This window comes from Astatotilapia calliptera, chromosome 15, assembly GCF_964374335.1.
Source record: "Astatotilapia calliptera chromosome 15, fAstCal68.1, whole genome shotgun sequence".
Taxonomy (NCBI): domain Eukaryota; kingdom Metazoa; phylum Chordata; class Actinopteri; order Cichliformes; family Cichlidae; genus Astatotilapia; species Astatotilapia calliptera.
Window position 1 is genome coordinate 12,047,335 of NC_137436.1, and position 22,602 is coordinate 12,069,936.

The 22,602-nt window shown below is 40.4% G+C and overlaps 1 protein-coding gene across 1 annotated transcript in view; it reads right to left on the bottom strand.

The window, feature by feature from the left end:
- The window catches only part of syne1a (spectrin repeat containing, nuclear envelope 1a), a 128,779-nt gene that overhangs the window by 100,737 nt on the left and 5,440 nt on the right, over positions 1-22,602 (bottom strand). Inside the window, exons 3-24 of the mRNA XM_026193858.2 lie at positions 18,407-18,502; positions 17,734-17,817; positions 15,263-15,283; positions 13,860-13,952; positions 12,725-12,906; positions 12,431-12,627; positions 10,154-10,266; positions 9,709-9,747; positions 8,460-8,567; positions 7,942-8,079; positions 7,370-7,534; positions 7,131-7,243; positions 6,747-6,915; positions 6,416-6,512; positions 5,007-5,212; positions 4,427-4,591; positions 4,147-4,299; positions 2,218-2,361; positions 1,956-2,132; positions 902-1,060; positions 527-691; positions 217-351 (exon numbers count right to left, since the gene is read on the bottom strand). Coding sequence (XP_026049643.2) covers positions 217-351; positions 527-691; positions 902-1,060; positions 1,956-2,132; positions 2,218-2,361; positions 4,147-4,299; positions 4,427-4,591; positions 5,007-5,212; positions 6,416-6,512; positions 6,747-6,915; positions 7,131-7,243; positions 7,370-7,534; positions 7,942-8,079; positions 8,460-8,567; positions 9,709-9,747; positions 10,154-10,266; positions 12,431-12,627; positions 12,725-12,906; positions 13,860-13,952; positions 15,263-15,283; positions 17,734-17,817; positions 18,407-18,502 — 2,919 coding nt within the window. The remainder of the gene's footprint in view (positions 1-216; positions 352-526; positions 692-901; positions 1,061-1,955; positions 2,133-2,217; positions 2,362-4,146; positions 4,300-4,426; positions 4,592-5,006; positions 5,213-6,415; positions 6,513-6,746; positions 6,916-7,130; positions 7,244-7,369; positions 7,535-7,941; positions 8,080-8,459; positions 8,568-9,708; positions 9,748-10,153; positions 10,267-12,430; positions 12,628-12,724; positions 12,907-13,859; positions 13,953-15,262; positions 15,284-17,733; positions 17,818-18,406; positions 18,503-22,602) is intronic.

Below are 22,602 nucleotides of genomic sequence, written 5' to 3' on the forward strand. Positions count from 1 at the left end.
TCACATTGTATCTGTCACTGATCAAAAGTTCCCTGGAGTGGCTGCAAATAAACACAGAGAGGGTTGCATTTTTATCTAACCAGGTTAATTGGAACCAGACTGGAGGGACTCTATTGAAGCCAAAGGTTTTCCTGGTTAAGTTAATGAAGTAGTGCTTATGCGCCTCAAGAGGTGTACAGTAATTAGTGAGAGTGGTAAACCATGGTGACCTCTGACCTTCCAGAGTTTGTGCAGCCTGCGGACAGTTTCCTGCAGCCCCTGTTGCTCCTCCTGTGGCAGGATGTCCGTGAGCTCATCACACGCTTTCAAAAACACGCTCAGCACCCGCTGGTCCAGTTGTCCAAAGAAATCCTGTAATGTAAAATAAAATAAGAGTAAACACGACACAAGACAGAGTAAAAGTTAAGTCAAGAATGTTAACACTCTACCCGTTTCCACTTAAAAATGTAATTAGAAAATAGAAATGCCTCTGCAGATTAGCCGCAGCTTTCACAGACATGCTTAGAGGTTAGAGATTTAATCTTACAGTGTGTTTCTTTAATAATTCCTCAGCATCTCCAGTCTCTCTCAAGCAGCCCTGAGCTTTCTTCAGCACTCTCTCCAGCTCTTGTCGTGATTCCTCAAATCTCCTCCTCAGGGAGTTGTTGGCCTCTTCCTGCCTTCTCCATTCTCCAACCTCCTTTAGCAAAGCCTGAGAGGTTAGATAGTAGTAATACAGTGTAATTACATTATTTGTCCTACAAACAAATGAACAGTAACACACATGGTGGGTAAATCTAATCTGCACGAATCCCTTGTGTTTTTCTGATGTCTGTGTAATCTCTATAGTATAATCAGTATTGTGGTTTCTGACTGGCATTCTGGTATGCAAATGCATGTAATGCATAACTGTAATACTAACCTGTGCCGAGCCCTGAATTTCAACAACTCTCTTTTGCAGCAACGATATGTCGAAGTTCCTGAGCACCTTACTGGTGGAGAGCGCCCTCTGCAGAGAGTGGTGGTTCCTCTCAATCACCGATAAACATCGTTTACAGCTTTGCTGATGGTTTAACAAATCCTGTCACAAAAGGGGAGACAAGAAGTTTAAAAAAATTACTTGTGTTTCCAATATCCATCCATCTGTCCATCCATTTTCTTATCTAGCTATCCAATTTAGCGAGGCAGCGTGCACACTGGACAAGCCGACAGTCCCTGAACTGGATGAGTGGAAGAAAACGGATGGATAGACTTTTACAAGTTTGGACACAGTGTAAATTGTAAATAAAAACAAAATGCAATGACTTGCAAATGTCATAGACTCATATTTTATTCACAATGGGACACAGAAAATATTAGTTTAACCTGAGATAATGTTATCATTCCATGAAAAATATGAGCTCATTTTAATTTGATGGCAGCAACGCATCTCAAAAAAGTTGGGAAAGGGGGTGACAAAAGTAAGTGGTGTTAAAAAAGAAACAGCTGGAGAAACACTTTGCTATAATTAGGTTAACTGGAAACAGGTCAGTAACATTACTGAGTATAGAAAGAGCATCTTAGAGATGCAGAGTTCCCCAGAAGTAAAGATGGGAAGTGGTTCACTGCAGAAAACTGCATCTAGAAATGACACAATAATGCTCCTCAGAGTAAAGTAAGCACATATTTTAAGTAAGCAACATTTCAACACAAATATCTCTTCTTTCTACTCCTTGAATTTTCATAAGAGGCTCATTGCTTTGAAGACGTTTGAGGGGAGTTATTATTTTCTGTCAGCGTGCATCAGATTTGAATATAAAAGAAGGGAACAATAATACATAAAAGATACAGCAACAGGACTGTAGTGTTATAAATGCAGATCACTGCTTATGGAGCTGGCAGCTCATATCCATAATAACTGTGAAAAAATAAAAATAAACTGAAAAAAGAATAAAAACATAAGCACTTATTGTAAATTTAACGTGTTCGTGTCTGACCTGCCACTTGTATTTTTGCTGGGCTTGTGCCTGTGACTCTGGGTCTCTCGCAGCAGAAGTGATGCGACTCGCTCGCTCCAAGGCCTGGTAAAAAGTGTTGATGTGTTTCTCCATCTCCTCCAACAGCGGCAGAAAGGCATGACACTCCCGCATCAGAGATGGGCACCGCTCTCTCACCTGAACAGATACAAAACGGACCGCTTAACAGTGAAAAAATGTATTAACTTAAAAGGCTTTGTGTTTACCCTCAAATGAGACTCACCTTGCTTAGTTGACCTTTGACTGTTGCCATAGTTGCCATGACCCTGGTTGCCTCATCCTGTGGAGCATCCTTGGCAAGGAGCTGAGCGCTGCGGGCAGCCAACTTGTATTGTGTCTCCATAGCGACAACCTTTTGCTTGGTATTCTGCGATGTGACGTGCAAGGGTAAAGGGTCATTTCATACGTTCTTAAAGTGAATGCACTGCCATCAAAGCTGTTTTAGTAATAAAAATGCTGACATCAATAAAGCAGTGACTTGCAGCTTTTAGTAACACCTTATCAAAAACGTATGAGAGTAAAGCCGTTTTCGCACATTGAGTGCAGATGTGAAATCTCACTTTATCGTGATTCAAGCGTGACTTTATCTGATTTGTCTCAGGCGAGGAAGAGAGCTCGAGCTTCAATTCATGTTGACCTGAGCCAGTGACATTATTTACTGCAGTCATGAACATTTCTAAGCATTAACTGATGAAACTGCATTTATGGGACATAAATTCTGGACGCTCTCAGATCAGATCTTTAGCTGCCTTTAACCACCACAAAGTCTGACAGATATCTGGTGCCATGCATTAGAGTACAGAGAAGAAAATTATCCGAATTTCACAGTGAGTGGGCGTCACACAAGCTTACTTCTGTATGCTCTACCCAGATAGTACCATTGCCAAGATCAAGGACAGCATTGCCAGCATAGTGGGAATGCATCTAAAATAGACTATGGTCTGTTGTATGTAACTAATTCTCAGACAAAGTCTGAAATACAGTCATGTCAAAAAGGAAGAATATCAACAGGAAAAACTCAAGAGCAGCTTCTAAGTCTCTACAAGCTTCAGTTAGCATGTGAAACGTTAAAGTTCATGACAGTACAGTTAGAAAGAGAATGAACAAGTTTGCATGGGTTGCCAGGGGAAAGCTTGTTCTCTTTTAAAAAAGAACATGGCGGGATCGCTTAGGCTTGCAAAGTTACATATGAACAATGTGCTTTGGACAGATGAGACCAGAGTGGAGATAGTTTGTCATAAAACACAGCTTATTTGCAAGCAAAACACCTGACACCAGCTATTAAGTGTGGTGGAAGAGGAATGATTTGGGCGTGCATTTTACAGCACTGGGCACCTTATAGCCATTAAGTCAACCCTGAATTCCTCTGAGTAACACATTCTTGGCTCATGCAACAGGACAATGATCCCCAAGCACAGCAACAAATCTAAAATAAAATGACTGAAAAAGAAACTGTTCTAATGGCCCAAGGAACAGAACACAACCCCACTGAAATGCCGTGTTGGGACCTTAAAAGGTGTACCGACAAATACACACCACAAACAATTACTTCAATTTATTGCTGCTAAAGTTAGCTTATAACAGGATGACACAGAGTCCTGTTAAAAGTCCCTCTTTAACATGGAAAAGAGAGTTTACATGTCTGAAAATGGCTTGGAAGGACTTGAAACAGTTACGTTTCACCTGCTGTTGGTGTGTGGGGCAGCTGTGTTCCTAAAAAGAGCTGTGATGACCATTCTCTTTGAAATCACATAAAGCTAAGAGTAAAAAAAAAAAACTCCATCTAGTTCCATATTTGAAACTTTGGCCATGTTTAACATGAGTATCCACCATGAGTAACAGCAAATAAACACAACAGGAAAAGAAAGAAAGAAAAGAAAATGCATATTAGGTCCACTGCAGAGTCAGGCTTGTCATTCTCGACCAGCTTAAGAAAGAACAGATTTGAAACAAACTCTAAGCGATGTGATCAGGGATGGTCTAATATAAAGTACAGTATGTATGTAAGTGTAGGTGCCCATTGAAAATCTAAAGTATCATGATGCTGCAATGCCACCAGCTTAAAAAAACATTACTGACAGGTTGTATTTTTACTGTCAGGCTATATTATCTTTTACATTTGATAGTTAAACTGACAGTTTGCTTTCCTCACCTCCACATCCTGAAGAAAAGCCCTAACACTGAGGAAAGAGACTTGAACAGGAGCATTGAGTTTGGCTTCGGCAGTGTCCAGCAGCTCTTTCAGGGCCCAAATAGCCTTCAAGTGTTCTTTTCTCCACTTCTCCAACTCATCTGAATGGGCATACTGCAGCAAAAAAGAAGCTAATTACACTTTACACTGAGAAATGAATCAAACAAAGCCAGCACATATGTTTTGACCCAATTCTGTCTTTGTCTGACAGGCAGTATTTTTAGATGTTTTCATTCATTACTTGTTTGACTTTGAGGAAGAGGTCTCTCCATCGCCCGTTTAAAATGAGTAGCTGCTGCTTGAGATCAAGTGACACTGTCTCGTCACACGTTTCAATAAGAAAATTCCCTGCATCGTTCATGGCCGCATGCTGATCCATCCAGTGGCTGAGATCCCTGAAAAACTCCTGGAAGACAAAGAAATTAAGAGAAACAAAGAGCGAGTGTCAAAGAAAGAGATGAAGAAAGCTAATCAAAAAAGGAACAAAGAAAGTGATTCAAAGAAAGAAACAAAGGAAGGACAATAAAAAAGTGGGGTAATTAGATGTCTAATCCTAGACGGAGATGTGAGTCTGTGTAACCATGGCAATGCAACAACAGGAATATCCTCAGCGGCTTGTTGAAGGATCATTTGATACTTGAGTGGAGACTCCTAATAAGCTTCCACATAAAAAAACTAAATTCTTCAAAATGGCTTGATTGCTACAATTAAATCTGAGTCCATCAAATAAATGGGTGTATGAACAGGCTCCTAATCTGTTCACAGAAAAAATAAAGTAAAAAAATCAAAGGCTCAGACAGTATTAAGATCTAATCTCATACCCGTTTTGTGTTTTCTGGCTGGCTCAGGGCTTCCTCTGCATCTTCCAGCCAGGCCTGCAAAGAGGCCACAGTGGAGGTGTACCTCTCCCAGTTGGACAGCACTTCCTCCAGCATGCTCCTCACGCTGCGCACTTCCATGGACAGACTCCTCCACTGAGTCACCACCTCCCGCATAAACCTGCGCACTCCCATCTCGCCTTCATCCACTGGAAGAGAGGTAAAGTTTAACAAGAATGACAGCTACCGATAACACCACCATTACCTCTGATTCTGCTGCCGCTAATAATGTCACTTATTCACAAGAGTCAAATGGAAAATGAAGCACTGAAGCAGCTGTTTTGAAGCTGCAGCTGTACCTTTTATGTCTGTGTGTGCCTGATGACTTTCACTGCTTTGTTTCACATCACCACACTTTGGCAAAGGCAGGGGAACACTCGATAAAGCAAAAGGAGGCACACGCTTTTGCAGAAAACTCCCTGACCCCAAAAACTCACTACAAGGAGATGTATCATCTGTGCTTGTGCTACATTCTTAGATGCAAACTCTCTAGTTGTTAGAGTATGTGCAAAACAATGGCATAAAGACGCACATCAGATAAACGCAATGCTTCTAAAATGGGAGACAAAAAACAGATCAGTACCCTAACCCTTTTCCTTATTTTTCTCAGGCAGCCAATCAGAAACCACGATGCTAACTACAGTACCAGCAGGACCTGCTGCATTTCATTTGTGGGGTCGACCAATCAAACCTCAGATGTCCTGATTTCTCACCACACCTCACTTCTCTGCTCTGCATACCCTAAAGCAATGCAACCCTGAAACCTAATGAAACCAACAAGCTAGCTCAGTTTGCGCCCAGAGACCTGCAGAAGTGGAGCAGCCCCCCAACTAGCAAATGGGGTCGTATTCCCCACTGAGAGCAGAGAGTGGAGGAACCTCATTTAGCTGTAGCCTGCAGACTCTCCTCCTCTATCAAATTGTGAAACCAGTCAGGGGCAAACTGAGCTGCTGGCAGGGAAAGCCTCATTGGTTAGTGAGTTGTTGAAAAGGGAAATAAAGTTGAAATATAGTGAACAATTGAGAGATACTGATCTCAGCCAGGATACACTGGAAGTATCAGATCAATTTCAGATTAAAGTTCCATTAAAAGGATGAGAATGCATTGGAAATGTGACATAATAATGATGTTCCCAATCAATGAGCAGGACTGCTTTAATGCATTGTTGGACATTTTATGTGATTCTGACATCATCGCAATAAAGCGCCTTTCAGATTACTGTCTGGCAGGATATTGATAAACATTTCCCAGACTTCCCGGGAGAATTACTGAATTACTTTATTATAAGAAAGTGATAGGATAATAAATGCTTATATATACATATAGTAAATATTACACCTTGAGCTACTCACCTGAGCTGTCAGCACTCACATAGGCCTCTGCAGACAGTTTCAGAGACTGGAACAACATCTCATAGTTTTCAAAGAAACGCTGCTTCTCCACAAATGACTGATGAAGACAGATTCCAAAAGAAAATGTTATTAGATGTGAAAAGCATCTTAACAGATACACAGAAACAGAACTAAATATCTTATACATGTGCTATGTAATGGTAACTATCCTTCATCAACCAATAATTATTATACAATATACAAAAATTTATTCAAAATTAAAAATCCTTTCCACATAAGCATGCAGGTGAACCCTGAAGATCAAACTACACAAATCAGAGACTGAGCTTACGATATAGCTGTGAAGCATCAGTTCCACAGATTCCTGTTGACCATATTTGATGATCCAGGACTTTAGTTTGGACTCAGCCAGACTGAGGAAGGCCTGCATGTGATGTTTGTTCTCCAGAAATTCCATTTTTGCTAAGTGGATGCTAGAAGATGTAGAGATAAAGTTCATCCTAAAAAAGACACAGTTCATACAGGGACATCAGACCTATACCTCGACCTTCTCATACTGCTGCTTTCCCAAAAAGCAAGGTTGTGAAAAAAAACACACCGACTGAGGTGCCAAATTTCTTTCAAATAATCTGTTCTTATCAGAAAAACATTACCACGAAGAACATTAATTTTGTATTCTGCACTTTCAAGAGAGACTAGCAGGAGTTTTGTTTACCTCTCAGCCATGTCTTGGAGCTGGTCTGGGGGAACAGGCACTCCATCAACACTTCTGTCTTTATGGATTCTCTGAAAGACCTGCTGGTGACTTTCCAGGCTCTTCAACACATCCTGTGCAGAGTACACAGAGTAAAGATATGAAAACAGACATAAAAATGTATTTATACATTCTGTGTTCATTCTAATAGTATGTTTGATTCTCACACTCTATTGTGCTATGTATGGCTCTGCACTAACCTTGTGCTGCTCCAGAGCTCTATGCACAGTGCTGGCTGTGATATCATGTGCCTGCTGGATGGTTATCTCCTGCCGCAGAGCTTCCTCGGCCTCATGCAGCCATGCTCCCACTGTGTCCAGAGGAGCTGGCAGAGACCTATCCAGCTGAAGATGCCAGTCCAGTAACTAAGATGGATAAAAACAGACGATGTCTCCTGAAATAATGACCTCATCACACAAATAATTTAATTTTTAATTTCTATAAAAAAAAAGAAGGAGACACTAAGTCATCAGCTCTTTATAAAAAACACAACTTGTGTTAGCCCAAATAAGGTAAAAGGAAATAACCTTAAACGATAAATCATCATACAAGCTTAAAAAATGGCTGATTCTCAGAGTTGCTGGCAAAGCACAAAATAAATTCAAATTATGCCTTCTGAAGTCCTTATGTATGAATTAGAACATTGTAAACACTCCATCGACCTCCAGGAGTAGCTTTAAATATCTTTAGATATCACTTTTTCTGAATGGAAAAAAAATGCTCTGTGTACAATTCTGAACAGGAGGCGAGTGGGTAATCCCGCTGCTCTCACCCTTTTGGAGATCCTTTCCCAGGCCTGTTTGACCAGAGCCTGATCCACAGTCAACATCCCATCCCTCTGAGTAGACTGCAAAGCTCCCTCCACCTGCTTCCTCCTCATCTCCAACTGGACACGCAGACTTTTGAACAGCTGAAAAGCAAAAATCATTGACTCACAGCTCTTTATCCTCGATAAAAGGATGATAATGAGTGTTCTCTCCCTCACAGGTCATACCCTTTTCCCATTTGCATCTTATCAGATCCTCATATGTTCTACCTTTAAAAACTGTCCCTCTATCTGGCTTTAGACTTTCCGAGCTATGCAATGACAATGAGGATATCCCACATGCTGCTGAATATGGAATGTATCCCGAGGCTTGGTGGAATAAGCCAGATTGACTGAAAATATGACGGCTGCTGCCTGATCCCCACAGTCTAATACCACTGATTAAGCTAATAATAGGAGCGTCTGTGCCCAGTGTGCCCAGTTTAAACACACCCCGCCACAGACACACACACACTCACACTAACCTGGTACTGCTGAGCAAGACTGCCCTCAGTCTCCTGAGCCTGTATTGCATCTCTCTCCAGCTGGTCGAGCCACATCCTGAGCTCCCTCAGGCTCTTTCGCTGCTCTCTCTAGGTGGCCGGGATCATGCAGGAGTGGCAGAGTGAACGAGTAGGAGATTGGGAAATAAAAGAAAAGAGGACAGTGCACCCAAAAAAAGGAGGAAAGAAAAGAAGACAGAGTGGAAAAAGTGATTGACCGGGATGAAAAGAGGAAAGAAGGGAACAAGAAAGCAGAGCATGCACGGTTAAACATGTGTTCCCCTAATCCTCTGTGTCTCCCTGCAGGACAAAACGTCAAAAACCCACAGCTGCCAACAACACTCAGCTTAGACAGGGTACTTTGTCTAAGACCCCCTACGAACATTTCATTGGATTTTAAATAAGCATGACGATAATGCGATGCTGCTAAAAAGCTTGTGCGATAGACCATTCCGTTTGAGAGCTGTTCAGTCTGAATCTATTCACTTGTACCACCCCTCCTGAAGGAAGCCCCAACTTTATTCTCTATGACAGCTCAGAACATGGAAGTAGATCAAGTTAATTCTAAAAGGAAACAGTCTGCCATATTTTACTCACCATCATTCTCTAAATATTTTCTACCCAAGTGTTTATGCTTCTGTTTATTTTTTAAATTCACGCTTTGTCACAGCTAATTAATCTCCCGTGCAAACACCAGGCAGTAAGGAAGAACAAAAAACCCCATCGGTGCTGTAAAACAGCAAAACACGGTGTGACATACATCTGGACACAGCAAACAATAAAAAAGGCCAACCTCTATTCACAAGCTTTCCATCAAATATGCTGTATCAGTGCACACTGCCGATGCCAGAGGCCTTCATTGTCATGCTAATGGGACCGAGAGCCAAAGCGCTCAGTGGTAGCATTCATAAATGGTAATATCACATCTTATTATATTGGACTTCCTTCCGTTATCATGGCTTAGAAACCCCGCGGCCCGAATATCACATCAGGTTAGATAAAGAGCCAATATTAGGATACAGGCTTTATTTTGACATGAAAAATCAGTGTTTAATCCCATTCTTACAAAGTACAGTAGGGACTGATACAGCAATCCAATAGAGGAGGCAGAAAAATGTGCTTTAATCAAATTTATATGGAAACCATGAATGATCATGGGTGGTAATTGCATTGTGTTGGAGGAAATTATTGAAAACTCTCCCCTGGGAACCGAAGTGGCTAAATAACCTACCTCCAACATTTCCTCTATATCCCGAGGTGCAAGATCATGCTGCAGAACAGAGTCCAGCACAACAACCACAGGAAAGCAGTCACCATACAAACGCACCAGAGAAGAAGACAAAGAGCAACACAAAGAGAGAAAGATGTACAAAAACGAAACACAGAACAGACAAGACACTGCAGCAGCTCGTTTCAACCTACTTTAAAAACTAGATAGCTTCAAGTCATTAAATAAGAGATTTTAACTAAATTCTGAATCAATTAAATATAAAATTAGACAAGCAGATTTTTCTTTTCCCCCTGAACCTTGAACATTGCACTTTGATAGCTCAAAATGATTATAAATAATACACATACAAACATACAAATACATATACAAAAGACAAACATTCACTATGCAGAAAGAGAGAAGATGATCACAATGACAGGCTATCGAGACCGAGACAGCCGGTTACCTCTACTTGTAGCTGTCCCTCGGAGCCGCTCTGCTTTCGTTCTGGAAGATGCTTCAGGAATTGGGCTACATATGTCATGACAGATTTCTCATCTGGCTTTTCTACGTCGACATCTGAGACGGGAACCAAATAAATAAAATCAGAAGTCAAATAAGCTGGCTGTAAATTCTTCAAGTTTTCTCATAGAGAAAAATATCAGCCGCTGATAAGAATCAGCTTGACTGAAGGAGACAAGCGGGCATCTCAAATAAAATCAATTTTCACCATTTCAGATCAGTGTCCAAGTTTTGTTTGGGGGTTCCGCCATGCTGGATCTCATGGCCTAATGCACCTTAATTATGCTGATGTCAAGCTTGATTTGCTGGAGTACATTTTGAAGGGCAGGCATGAAGGGGAGCAGATGGTGTCTGGCAGTGAAAGTGAGATGCACATCTGATGCAAGGACTGACCCAGTATTGTACAGTATTTCTATTCTCTAAAACTTGCCTTGCAAACATTTCCGACAGTATTCATGCCCCATGGTAGGCAACTGTCTCCTCAGTCTTGTGTCTAGTTTAACTTCCCCCTTGTTATCTCGTCATCTTGATTTAACTGAGCTGTATTTTGGTATCCTTCTGTTTCTACTCTCCTTGATTACCTTCATGCGTATAAATAGTCCTGTATGGTTTCTTAGTCTTTGTCATAACATTTGTTTACCTGTCCTTCTGTTCCCCCTGTCTGTTTTCAAGAAGCTTTTTAGGAATATGTTTTATATTTTAGACATTTGGGGAGGACTACTTTTGGGTCCTTCTCCTGCAAATCGTAACAGAAATTTGGGTTTAATGAGTAAACATCCCCTTGTACTGGTGAAAGCCGGGGTGGTGGTGACATTGAAACACCACGCAGCAGAGGAAGAAGCATGTTAGAGGAAGAAACAAGACATTTTTCAGCTTAGGATGTGTTTGGTATATGTAGGTGTATAATGCACCATGGCTTCAGTGGACTGCCTATCTGCCTCTTTACTGCATTAATCTGTATTTTGTAGCAGAGAGAATCCAGTCAGCGACCTAAAATATTATTTTAGGTCGCGACCAAATTTTTTAATGGTGCGACTAAAAAACATATTAGGTTGCACCGGTGCGACCAACTGTTTGAGTAACAAAAAAATAAATAAATACTCTGCAACTCCGAACGTCTCCGTGTGGTCAACAGCAGACACACATTATGCCCCTATCGTGGTCTAAACCAATCAAAGATAGTCAGGGGCGGGACCTCTCTGATTGATCGTGGTCCAGATATTCATGTAGTCCGTGTGTATGTTTGAAAGTGCAGGGCAGGTGGATAGAGAGAGGTGAGTAGCTTGAATAAAGCGATATCGATTCATTAAATCCTGAATCGACTTTTAAATATAAATGTCTTTTTCCAGGTAATTTTCTCAGGTTAAAGCTCACAAAACTATTTCAACAACCACCAAACAGCAAATGAGAGCAGGTTAACGGACTCCACACGGCATCGGGGCTGAAAGCCGACAGCTCACTGATTCTGATGTGTCAGGTCTGCGCTGTGTTTATGTCTTTTCTGCACTAGATTCTGAGCGGCCTCTCTCCAACCAAAATTCACTGAACCAGCAGCAAAAGAATCAACAAACTACGCTTCACATTTGATAAACATCGTCATGAATTCTCTCTTACTTTTGCTATTTTTTGCTCTACCACGATAAAAAAAATCACACTTCATGCACAGCTCTCTCTCTCTCTCTCTCTATGTACTTCAAGAACAGTTTTCCATCTCAAATCGTGATAAATGCACTGCCCAAGTGTCCCCTCTCCCCATTGCCTTTCAGCGGCAGGCAGCAGCAAACAGGTGCTGGTCGTCAGAGGAGGCCGATGTGATGATTAAGTTTAACATTGTCTACAATATTGCCAAAGAGTGCCAAAGCACTTTAAGCACAAGCACAAGATTATTAGTTAATCATTTACAAATCAATATTGTCTGTATGGACAGCAATCCCGCCCCCCCCAAAAAAAGTGCACATGTGAAACTGCGGTGTTAAGTGAAGCGGTTGAAAAATTTGGGTGTGCCTAACTTTTGCACTGGTGCGCCTAAGAAAAAAATGTAGGCGCACCAGTGCAACCATGGCAAAAAGTTAGTCTAGAGCCCTGTTAAGACAATAAAAAGAAATAAAATACATAGTAATTTTATGCCTACTTGTAGGTTTGTTGCTGGTCAGGCTCAAGTTTGCTTTTGATAAACTTAATGACAGAGTCACTCTGAAATGCTACTGGAAATGTTATTTACCCTCTGGCTCAAGAAGCTGTGGAATCCCTAGCTCAGTCTCGGCCAACAAGAAGGCTTCATGAAGATTTTCCCGATTGGGCCTTCCCCATACTCGCTCCATGTCGACAAGATTAGGCCGGAGAGCATTGATTACCGCGAAGAATGCTAAACCAGTACGCCAGCTGGGGCCAAAGTCCCTCACCTCAAGGCTCAGACTTCTAGAAAGGACAGAAAATTACAAGGTCACAGCAGAGAAAAAACAAAACATAACCTACAACCTGCAGCAACACTTGACCATCAAATCAGACTTCATACTTGGTGGCTGTCTGCTGGACCCATCTCAGTAATGCCTTTCTGGCTCCACCCTGCAGAGGAGGAAGAGTCTTCTTTTTGACGGGTGGGCTGGTGATCTCAGTGCTGCTGGTGGAGCTGTCCAGTGAGGAGGTGCTGCTGGACACGGTATGGAGTGCTGGTAGGCTACTGGTTAACTCCTCAATCTGGAAGCAACAGAATACCAACTAAAGTCAGGCTTAGCCACAGTTAGTGATTCAACTGCGTTTCTCCCTGTTTATCATGCCCTGTGTTGCTCTGCTCTCCGGCTCCTTCAGGTTTGTTACTTTGGTTCTTAGTTTTTCCCAGTTTAGGTGTGCTCCAAGTTGTTTGCTTAATTATTAGATCTTGTGAGTGAGAATCTTTTCCTAACAACCTTATAAGGAATCGTGTCTGCAAATTAGCTGTGGCTTTAATCCTTGTATACATCAGCCGCATTTTACTTAAATATTATTTTTTATCTGTGGTATCATTATATCATACTTTATTTATTGAACAAAGCAAAAATTGTGAATCTGTACGAATAGAGTCAACGGACATATTTAAGCAAGCATGTAAATTATTATATTGGGAGCTCAGTCTGATAATATCCTATCAGGCCTGCGGATGAGCCACAGTTTCTGTTCCCTAAAGTCAGCAGACTCAGAAAATCCATAAATAAAACAAATCAATATGTCAGTAAGTGAAAGTGTACATTTACTAGTGCACTACATTTCCTTTATTGAATATCCTTATGTCTGATGGAGTAGCAGGCATTTATGTGTACTGATGCTGCTACCAGAGTGGAGTATTAAGTTCTGATTTATTCTCTGCATGTCTGAATTACCTGAGGCAGATGCTGTTTATTTTGAGTGTAAGTACTTTTAAAGATCAACTTATTTTTTATGTCCCTTAAACTTAAATTGCTCATTTTTTTATATATATAACTAGAAAAATACACATCTGCTCTCTCTGCAAACTGGATATTCTCAGCCATGTTAGCTGTCAGGTTAAGGTTCTTGTGGTGAGCAAGTAGTAATATTCACATCATGTTTTTCTTCTCACTGTTTTTCAAAAAATAATGCTGAATTATGTGCATTGAATCTGATGATCTAATCGCACTAATGCTGCAAAAAGTTACCTGGAAATAGAGAATGATGGTCCACACCAACCCCAGGACAATAGATGGCCGTCCATCCACGATGTCTGTTGAGTTGATGTTCACCAACTTGATCTGTGTCCAAACGCAGCAGCATTAAACTACACTATTAGAAGGTCTAGATATTTCCAGATCGCAGACTAATCTATCATTTTTTACTATTACCCCAATAAGCTAATTTTATTCAGAAAGTTAACAATAAAGAGTGTAATGTACAAACACTGCCCAGCCAAAAAAAAAGCAAAAAAAAAAGCTCAACATCTGGATTTAACCAACCAAAAAAGTAAGCGCCATCCATAGGATTTAAGAAGATTCAAAGCGTTTATTGTCATGTGTACCAAGAAAAAGCATTTCTCTGTACAATTACATTCTTTCTCTGCTGTCCAATTGCTCGGGTGTAACTGATGCTACGACTAGCTTCTTGTTTCATAAACAACGATATCCTATCTCATGACTTAAACATTCATCCTCAAGAAAGAAATTATGTAGCTGGAAAAGAATATTGTTTGTGGTCAGAGATCGCTTAAATATTTGGTGAAATCAAATATAATGAATAAATAAGTCTACTAGTGAAAGTAGAAGATTTTCCTTATACACAATGTGAAGGAAACTGATGGGATTAGGACTAAACAATTGTGCAGGGTAAAGAAAACCACTTATCAGTAGCTTTAGTTTAGTTGGGAGCAAACGGGTTGAACTCTGGAACAATGGAAAAAGTATTATGATTTGGGGTTGCTTTAGTTGGTCTGGTTCAGGAATGTTATGTGGCCAAAAAATACATGGGGTCAGCAGAATCTACTTAATGACCAGATAAATGTTTTTAAAGATCAAAATGGCAGGATTCAAAGAGGGCACCAGTGTGAAAGAGTTGTCCAGGGAGCATCATTTTCACACATGGGTTGATCACCACAGACTTTAAACCTTAACCCCATTGAGAATCTTTGGGATGTGCTGGAGAACTGATCAGACTCTTCTAACATCAATACAAGATCGTGGCACAAACATAATGCATTTATGGACAAAAATAAATATTAGGACATTCATAAGATTATCTAAACCATACCACAGCAATTAAGTCAAATGAAATAAAAGAGCACGTGACTTTTTGGCCAGGCAGTATGTTCAAGTCCTACTGCGATTGAGAATCTCTTTTTCAATAGAGTGATGTAAAAGATAAAAAGCTGCACGAATACTAACGTTACACACATTAAAGCAGGTGAACTTAACATCCAGATTGAGAACAAAACAGCCACAGGTTCAAGCTAATTTCAGTGCATCTTTAAGAGAAATCACATGTAATCATCCGAACTCCTGCATGCAGATGTTTCTGACACAATTTATCAACATCACAAAGAAAAAAGTAGAGCAATGTTATGAATACTGACCGGAGATCCTCTGTACGCAGACTGGAGGCAGATGGAGGTGGAACAGGAAGAGGAGGAGGGGGAGAAAGATAATTCATAAGTACTGGAGATGATTGAAAGCAAACGCCTGATTGACTGTGAAAAGGCAGATACTGTAGCATCTCTGAGGTGAGATAACTTGAGTGGTTGGCTGAGAGGAGAGATCTATCACTACTACACAGGCAACAGGGATTATATCCAGCAGAGATGGACACAGAGAAAGGGAGAAAGGGGCCGAGTGGAGCAAGAAACGAGAGAGAGAGGAGGCTGTATCTTGTGATATGATGAAGTATTGTATATTATCACATAGAGGGTTGTATTACTGAGGCGCCGCAGCACAACAGGTCATCTAATGGTAATACCTGCCACTCCACACATGTGAACAAGCATGAAAAACGAGATTGGGGGCAGACGAGGGCAACGTGGGGAACCGTGGGATAGTGACTGATAAGAACATATGCAATACATGGTGTTATATTAAAAAACACAGCAGGTTATCCTGGCAAATCAAAACAGTAATGCAAGGCTGGAGTGGTTAACAGAGGTATAGCGTGACCACACTAAAACACACCAGTATAAAATGACAGCAGTAAGCATATACAGTAGCAGTAGTTGTGTTTCTTTGGATAAATTGTACTAAACTCTAAATAGCAAAACTAAAAAGTTGTGAAGCTGCGTAAAACGCTAACAAACTATCCATCCATTTTCTAAGTTGCTTATCCAGTTCAGGGTCAGGTAAACTGGAACCTACCCCAGATGTTTGCATTCAAGGTGGGGTAAACACTGGAGCGGTGACCTGTCCATCACAGGTAACCAATCATCTAAATTTATTATATTAATAACACGTCAAAGGCAACATGTTAAATCATGAAAACCAAATTCAACCATTTTTTAAATAATTTGACTATGAGTTCTTCTTTTATTGTTTAAATATTTGACACTCAGTTTTTTTACTCCTCGCCGTCTGTACTTTAGAAAGTCTCAATCTCTCCGTGGCACTCGTTTACATCCAATTATTACTCATTAAAATAATAATTTATTACTACATTTTTTAAAGAATCTTATTTCTATGTGCATTTTGTTGCCACAGTCCAAGGTTTTGTGAAACTTGTTGCTGGGATCGAAATCAAAATGAGAAAATGACCATGGTGGTGTTTACTACACCATCAGTGATGACCCCAAACCCTAACTCTTCATTCTAACAATTCAATTTAAGGGAGTCATGCACTGACTTGTGCAACTATCTCAGAGTTTCTTACAGGCTGTGGTATGTACTATGTACAGTTACAGCCGACATAACAATTTCAGGATCTGGCAACCCAACCCAGTCGTTTTCCCTAACCATAACCACAGCTTTCAATGACTAAACCCTAACCAGAGACTTTATTAACTAACCCTAATCACATGATCTGAATGCCTAATCTGTGTCAGTTAGAAATATGTTTTTTTATCCCTGACTGTCAAGAACAATGTTTTAAAAGAAGTGAAGGGAATATCGTCATAGGTTCAGGGTCATCACCGATGATTGGGGTCTGATTTTGCATCCAGTTTTCATTTACATTTTAGACAGCTTCTCTACTTTCCCAGAAGGGAGGCTTTACATCACAGGGTTTCAACAGTTTCCAAACATCAGTAAACATCATTACACCAGCAAACACTTACTTTCTATGACACAGACACGAGACACAATCGCGGAGCAGACATGGGCAATCTAAAGCAAAATGTAAATATGCTCTGTGTGTACATCAGCTTCACACACAGAGAGCATATTTACGTTTAATTTTCATCTCTCCGATTTACGCAGCAGAGTGCCCACTGATGTCTCATCTCCAGACAGCAGATTACTGGTTTAGGATTTACAGTTTTAACCCTGTCACACTCGAGGAAGACAAGTCAGTGTCCCCGCAGACGTCAGCTCATACTCATGGCTTTATTTATGTATATCCAAGGACGAGCCAGGCGACACTTTGAGAACGTTTTACTAATCTCATGGAGGGGCAGTTGATGCATTTAGATGATTACATTCAAAACCATATTGAGCGTTTTTTCTGATGCAATTCTGCCAATGAAGCAGAGAAAAGGAATTTGCTAAGTGCTAATAACATGGAGTGCAGTAGGTGTAGTGGTAATCAGCTGAAGAGAGAGAGACATTCTTCTCCATCTCTTAGAGGGAGCCAAACAATTAAATGTAATGAAGTAGTTAAGACAGAATTACATTTAACAAACAAAGTCTTTGTGGAAATATAAATCGAGAGAATCTACTAATTTCAGAATACCCAAAGGATGTGGGAATGTGAAGACAATGAGAGGCGAGAAGGAAAGAGAAGCGGGTCACACGAGGTCAAGATTCAATATTTGCGCCCACAAGGCTCCAGATGAGCAGGGAGAGGAGCAGGAAGGTTAAGAAAAAAAGAGAGAAAAAAACACATAAAAAGGCGGCGGCGAACTCTTACCTTTCTACCCTCAAGGAATTTAAGAGCTGTACCAATGTTGGCGACCCAGTGGATCCTTTTTAGCTTCTTGCCCTGTTCACATGGCTGGAAGGAGAAGGGAGAACAATGGATATGGAAAGGAAGCAAGAGAGATATTGAGAGGGAAAGAAAACGGGAGGGTAAAATGTATCAGTACATGTATAAGAAATTAGCACAGTTTAAACAGACAATAAAGCATAGATGAAAAAAATATAGCATAAACGTTTTTGAAATAATGAGACTCAGAATTCCAATCAAAGACTATAAACAAACGGATCAATAGGACAGAGGCAGATTAGACCTTAGGCAGTATTGGTCAAATGTAATCCTCAAGCCGTGTGTGTCTTTGTCTGTGTTTGTGAACTCTGATCTGTCCTTGTTAATCTGGGCTTTCCCACTCAATTCAAACATCCTAATAAAAGTCAGTCAATAGGCATTTCCATATAATTCTGGCTCATTTCACATTCACTGCATTAAGTCTGCAGCCCACTGGACAAACAAACATTCAAAAATTATTGTATTTCTCTTTTATTGCATCAGCCTGAGCCGGTTCAGTGTGAGAAAGTAGAAAATATAATCCAGAGAGATCAGAGGAGAGGACGTGTTTGAAGCTTGTAGCCAAATCCCATGATGTAGAAATGACCCACAGGCTCACCAGCTTTTGTCCTGAAAGGACTTCCAGCAAGGCCAGCAGCATCACACCATCTTTTATGTCCTCAAAGAGATCGGTCATCACCAGGGGAGGGACATGCTACAGAAGAAAACACACACATCATATGAAATAAGTAAACTTAAGTGCAATGCTTAAACTAGAAACATTGTGGTTTTTAACATTGAGAAAGACTTGAAAACACTCGTCTGAAGGCAGGTGCATACTTTATAATAACACAATTTTTCCAGGCAAGATATTTCTAAACAAGCGACTGAATTTATGTAACTGTTTGGGCAAAAAAAAAAAAAAAAAAAGAGGGGGGGGGGATCACTGTTTACATAAGTGTTTCATGTCACACAAAGCTTTCCCAGTTTTCTTGGAATGCAAAGAGTCAGGATTACAGAGCTAATAGGTCTAGCAATGTACAGAAAACTTTGAGGTAAGAAGTATTTTTCTGCACATTATCCCCCACAAAGCTGCATAGTGCATACATAACCCTAACATAATACATATGTTAAACTGTAAGACATTCATTTAAACTTGTGGGACATGGATAAAGGAAATCTTCATAAAAAAACTGTGCTAGGAGCCCAAACAGAGTCTGGTGGTGCCGTGTATTACTGACAGCTGGATTCATCCATAAGCGCCGGCTCAGAGGACTCTGAACGGCTTCTTCAAATCCTAAAATATGCTGATGATTTCAAACTGTATCCTTCCCATTGACTTCCTCCCTGACCTGACACAGACTTCCAGACTTGAGGAAATCCACATATCTCAGTTTTTCGCCGCCGCCACATCAAGGATTTCTCTTAAAGCACAGTCACATGCTGGGGCTGAGGAGAGCTTTAGAGGGGAGGGGGAGCTTTCAGACGAGCGAACCATTCACAGGGAGATTAGCAGCAAAGGGAGTGAGTGAAGAGAGGGAAGGCAAAAAGTAGAGATGTGCGCAAGAGTGTGTGTGCAGCCAGAGTGAAAATATATGTACAACCCCAACAAAGTGAAAATGAGAGAGGGGTTTAATTGAGTAGAAGGAGTGGCAGTGAAAAACATGACAGAGGCAGAGAGAGACAGGACACTAACCTCACGTCTTTCAAATTTAATTAGCAAACGCAGCAGCGCTTCTCACTAATTCCTCTTCTAACGTCGTTTCATGGCTTTGGATATTAGGGTTTTCAGACAGCACTTGTGCCCGTATCATAGCCTGACAGAAGAAGCACTTAAAAAAGATCCCATTCAGAGGGATAAATTATACCATGAGCTAATTGAAGCCAAATTTACCTATTTGTTCATTATAATCCCAAAGCTAATGAGGAAATTTCAGACTAATTACAAAAAAAGAAAGTAATATTCATTCCCTTTGCTCGGCAACATGCGGTAAAAAAAATAAATCACGAACTTAATGAGCTAATTACACATGAGCGTCTGGGTCGTAATTGATTGTGAGCAGAGGAGTTTGAGGATGTGCGTCTGTCTGTGCTCTCTTGTTATTCCCCTGGTACATTTGACTGGATCCCAAAAGATCAACAGCATGAAAGACACAGAAGGGGGCAGAAACAAAGAGAACACTTAGAGGTTTCAGTTTGAGCTGCAATACATCCAGTTTGAAGGGACAATAAAAACTTGAAGCCTATTGGCAAAGTCTTTTTAGGATGATGGTATTCTGACAGGGAATTATTGGCACATAAAATCACTCATGTAGAAACATTTCAATTAAAATCATGCAGGACTTGTGCAAAGTCAGCACTGTCATCTCACAGCGACGGGGTTGTGGGTCTAAATACATTGGCTGGGGCCTTTCTTGTTGTCATTATCAACTGTGCTGCTGACCATGTGGAGTCTTACAGGATGCAGAAATGTGGAGGCAAACCGAGCAATCTTAAATGAACTGTTTATTGGCTGGTTGCAATAATCCAAAAAGGGGAACATCAAAAAAAATAAACTACAGAAACAAAAGGTTGAACCAACACTGGGGCAAGGAGAACAGACACTGATCAAAGACAAGGAGAGAGAGCGTCTATATACACACAGAAGAGCAATCGGGGAAGTGGAAACAGCTGGGGACACAGCTGTACTAAATCGCAGTAGACGAGACGATGGAAACAAACTAAGCAAAGGACAGCTCTAAAAATAAAACAGGAAGTGGGACAACTAAAAAGAAGGACTAACATACATTTTGGACTTTTAAATATATTTTCATGAATTTACAACTTGTCGAGCAGATAAAGACCTCATCCTTCACCATTCATACTAATATGTAATAGACAAACAATTAATGTCTCTTTTTAATTTAAATGCCTGGAGTTTTTTTTAATGTGTTAACAGAAAAATAAATAATAAAAACGATTCACTTTATAATTACAGGGCAATTTAGGCAATAAGTTACCAGAATTTTTCTGTAATTTTACATATTTACTTCTTAGAGTTTAAGCCCAAAGAGTCATGCTGGCACATTTCCTGCATTTAATACAACAGTTTTCTTTATCATGAAGAAAAACAGAGATACTGTTGAAATAACACTTTTTTATATTGAGACATCTCAGGGATTAAATGTGTAGTTAAACATCTTTACACTGATACAAATTGTTGTTGTTTTTTACCTGTCTGACCCACTTAAAATCAAAATGGGTTGTATGTGGTCCACAATGTAAAACAAGCTTGTATGACTCCTAAACACAAGTATGAAATGAAATGAAATGAAAGAAAGCAACACTGCCGTTAAAAAAAATAAAAATAAACACAACTTAACAATTTAAGAGGACACCACAAGCAGAGTTAGCTGATTGAAATTTTTAATACTTTGAAAAACATAACAGCAGCTTAGTTAGCTGAAGCACATGCCACATGCCATGATTTGCTGTCTCTGAACTTCATGTGCACGGGATGTATCACCCTCTCCCCTCGCTCTAACCCGAGAGTAAACACCAAGAGAGGAGCTGGGAGCTTCATTTCTCTTCCTTCTTTAATCTCAAAGAACACTTGCTTCACTGATGGCTGAACTAAAGCTGTTTTCCCGGGAAAACGCCTGAAAGACGGCGAGACCTCCGCAGTTCACACTGGCCACTCTGTAATTAAGCTTTAACCTTCTCAGAAAGGATTTGTCAGAGTGGAAATTTGGGGTCCGCTGACTGAAACCCCTCCACATGTGTCACTCCACGACCGGGTGCAACATAAAATACACTGTGAGGAGAGCAATTTTGCAAGTTGAGTGTGACTGCTGTGTGGGTCTAAACGACATCAACCTTTATCTAAATGAAATGCACCCCCTGGAAAAATACTACCTTGCAGCTCTCTTATAGTTCATATCTTTGGCGAGTTAATCTGGTGAACTAATGAGAGTCATTCATCTTCTGTATAAATTACCAGCTCCAATACATCCCCTCTCATAGAAAGTCTTTGTCGGAGCCCGTAAGACTTCTTTTGTTATACCTGTGGAGTAGTAAAGTGAGGGGGAGGGCGGTGATAGCAAAAGGAAGCCCTCATGCTATGGCTCAACTCACCTAACGATTAATCACATACCTTTAGGCGGTGAATTAAAGACCTGTGATAACTGGAGTGGCCTAATCATCTGCATAGCCAAGGGCAGGATTTATCCCTGTGAGAGTAAAGCTAAACCAACTGTTAAAGCTTCTCTGTCTTCTATCCTCCTGTCTCACTTTCACACTACTTTTTGCGTATGATTAGCTATTCTTGTGATAGTGAGTCCATAAGATACCACATAATCTCTACTAGTCTGCAGAATGATGACTTCCAGAAATGGCTCTTTATTTTTTGCACCACCTTTAAGTTGGTGAACCTTTACCCCCTGCTCATCACAACGCTCTTTGAAAATTCACCAAGCCGCTATGACAGCCAAGACATTTTTAAGACAAATATAGGCCAATCAGTATCACTATGGTAACGTCAGGCATCAGGTGGAAGTGTAAGCAGCTTCGTGATGAGCGAGGAGAACATCACATACGTAATTTGATCAAGTCGGCAGAGGGAAAAGCATGAGGAACAAATATGGTTTTCTCTTCCAGTGGAAGTGTGATGGTATGACTAATCTATTAATTACCCGAATCCATTAATTAAGGCAAATTTAAATGGAATTTTAATGAAGTCTCCGGGATCTTTGTTGGATCAGTTCATTGAGTTTTTAGTGCATGAGTGTTGATATAGCAAAAATGATCTTTTTCCACTTTAGGTTAAAAGATTAGTTA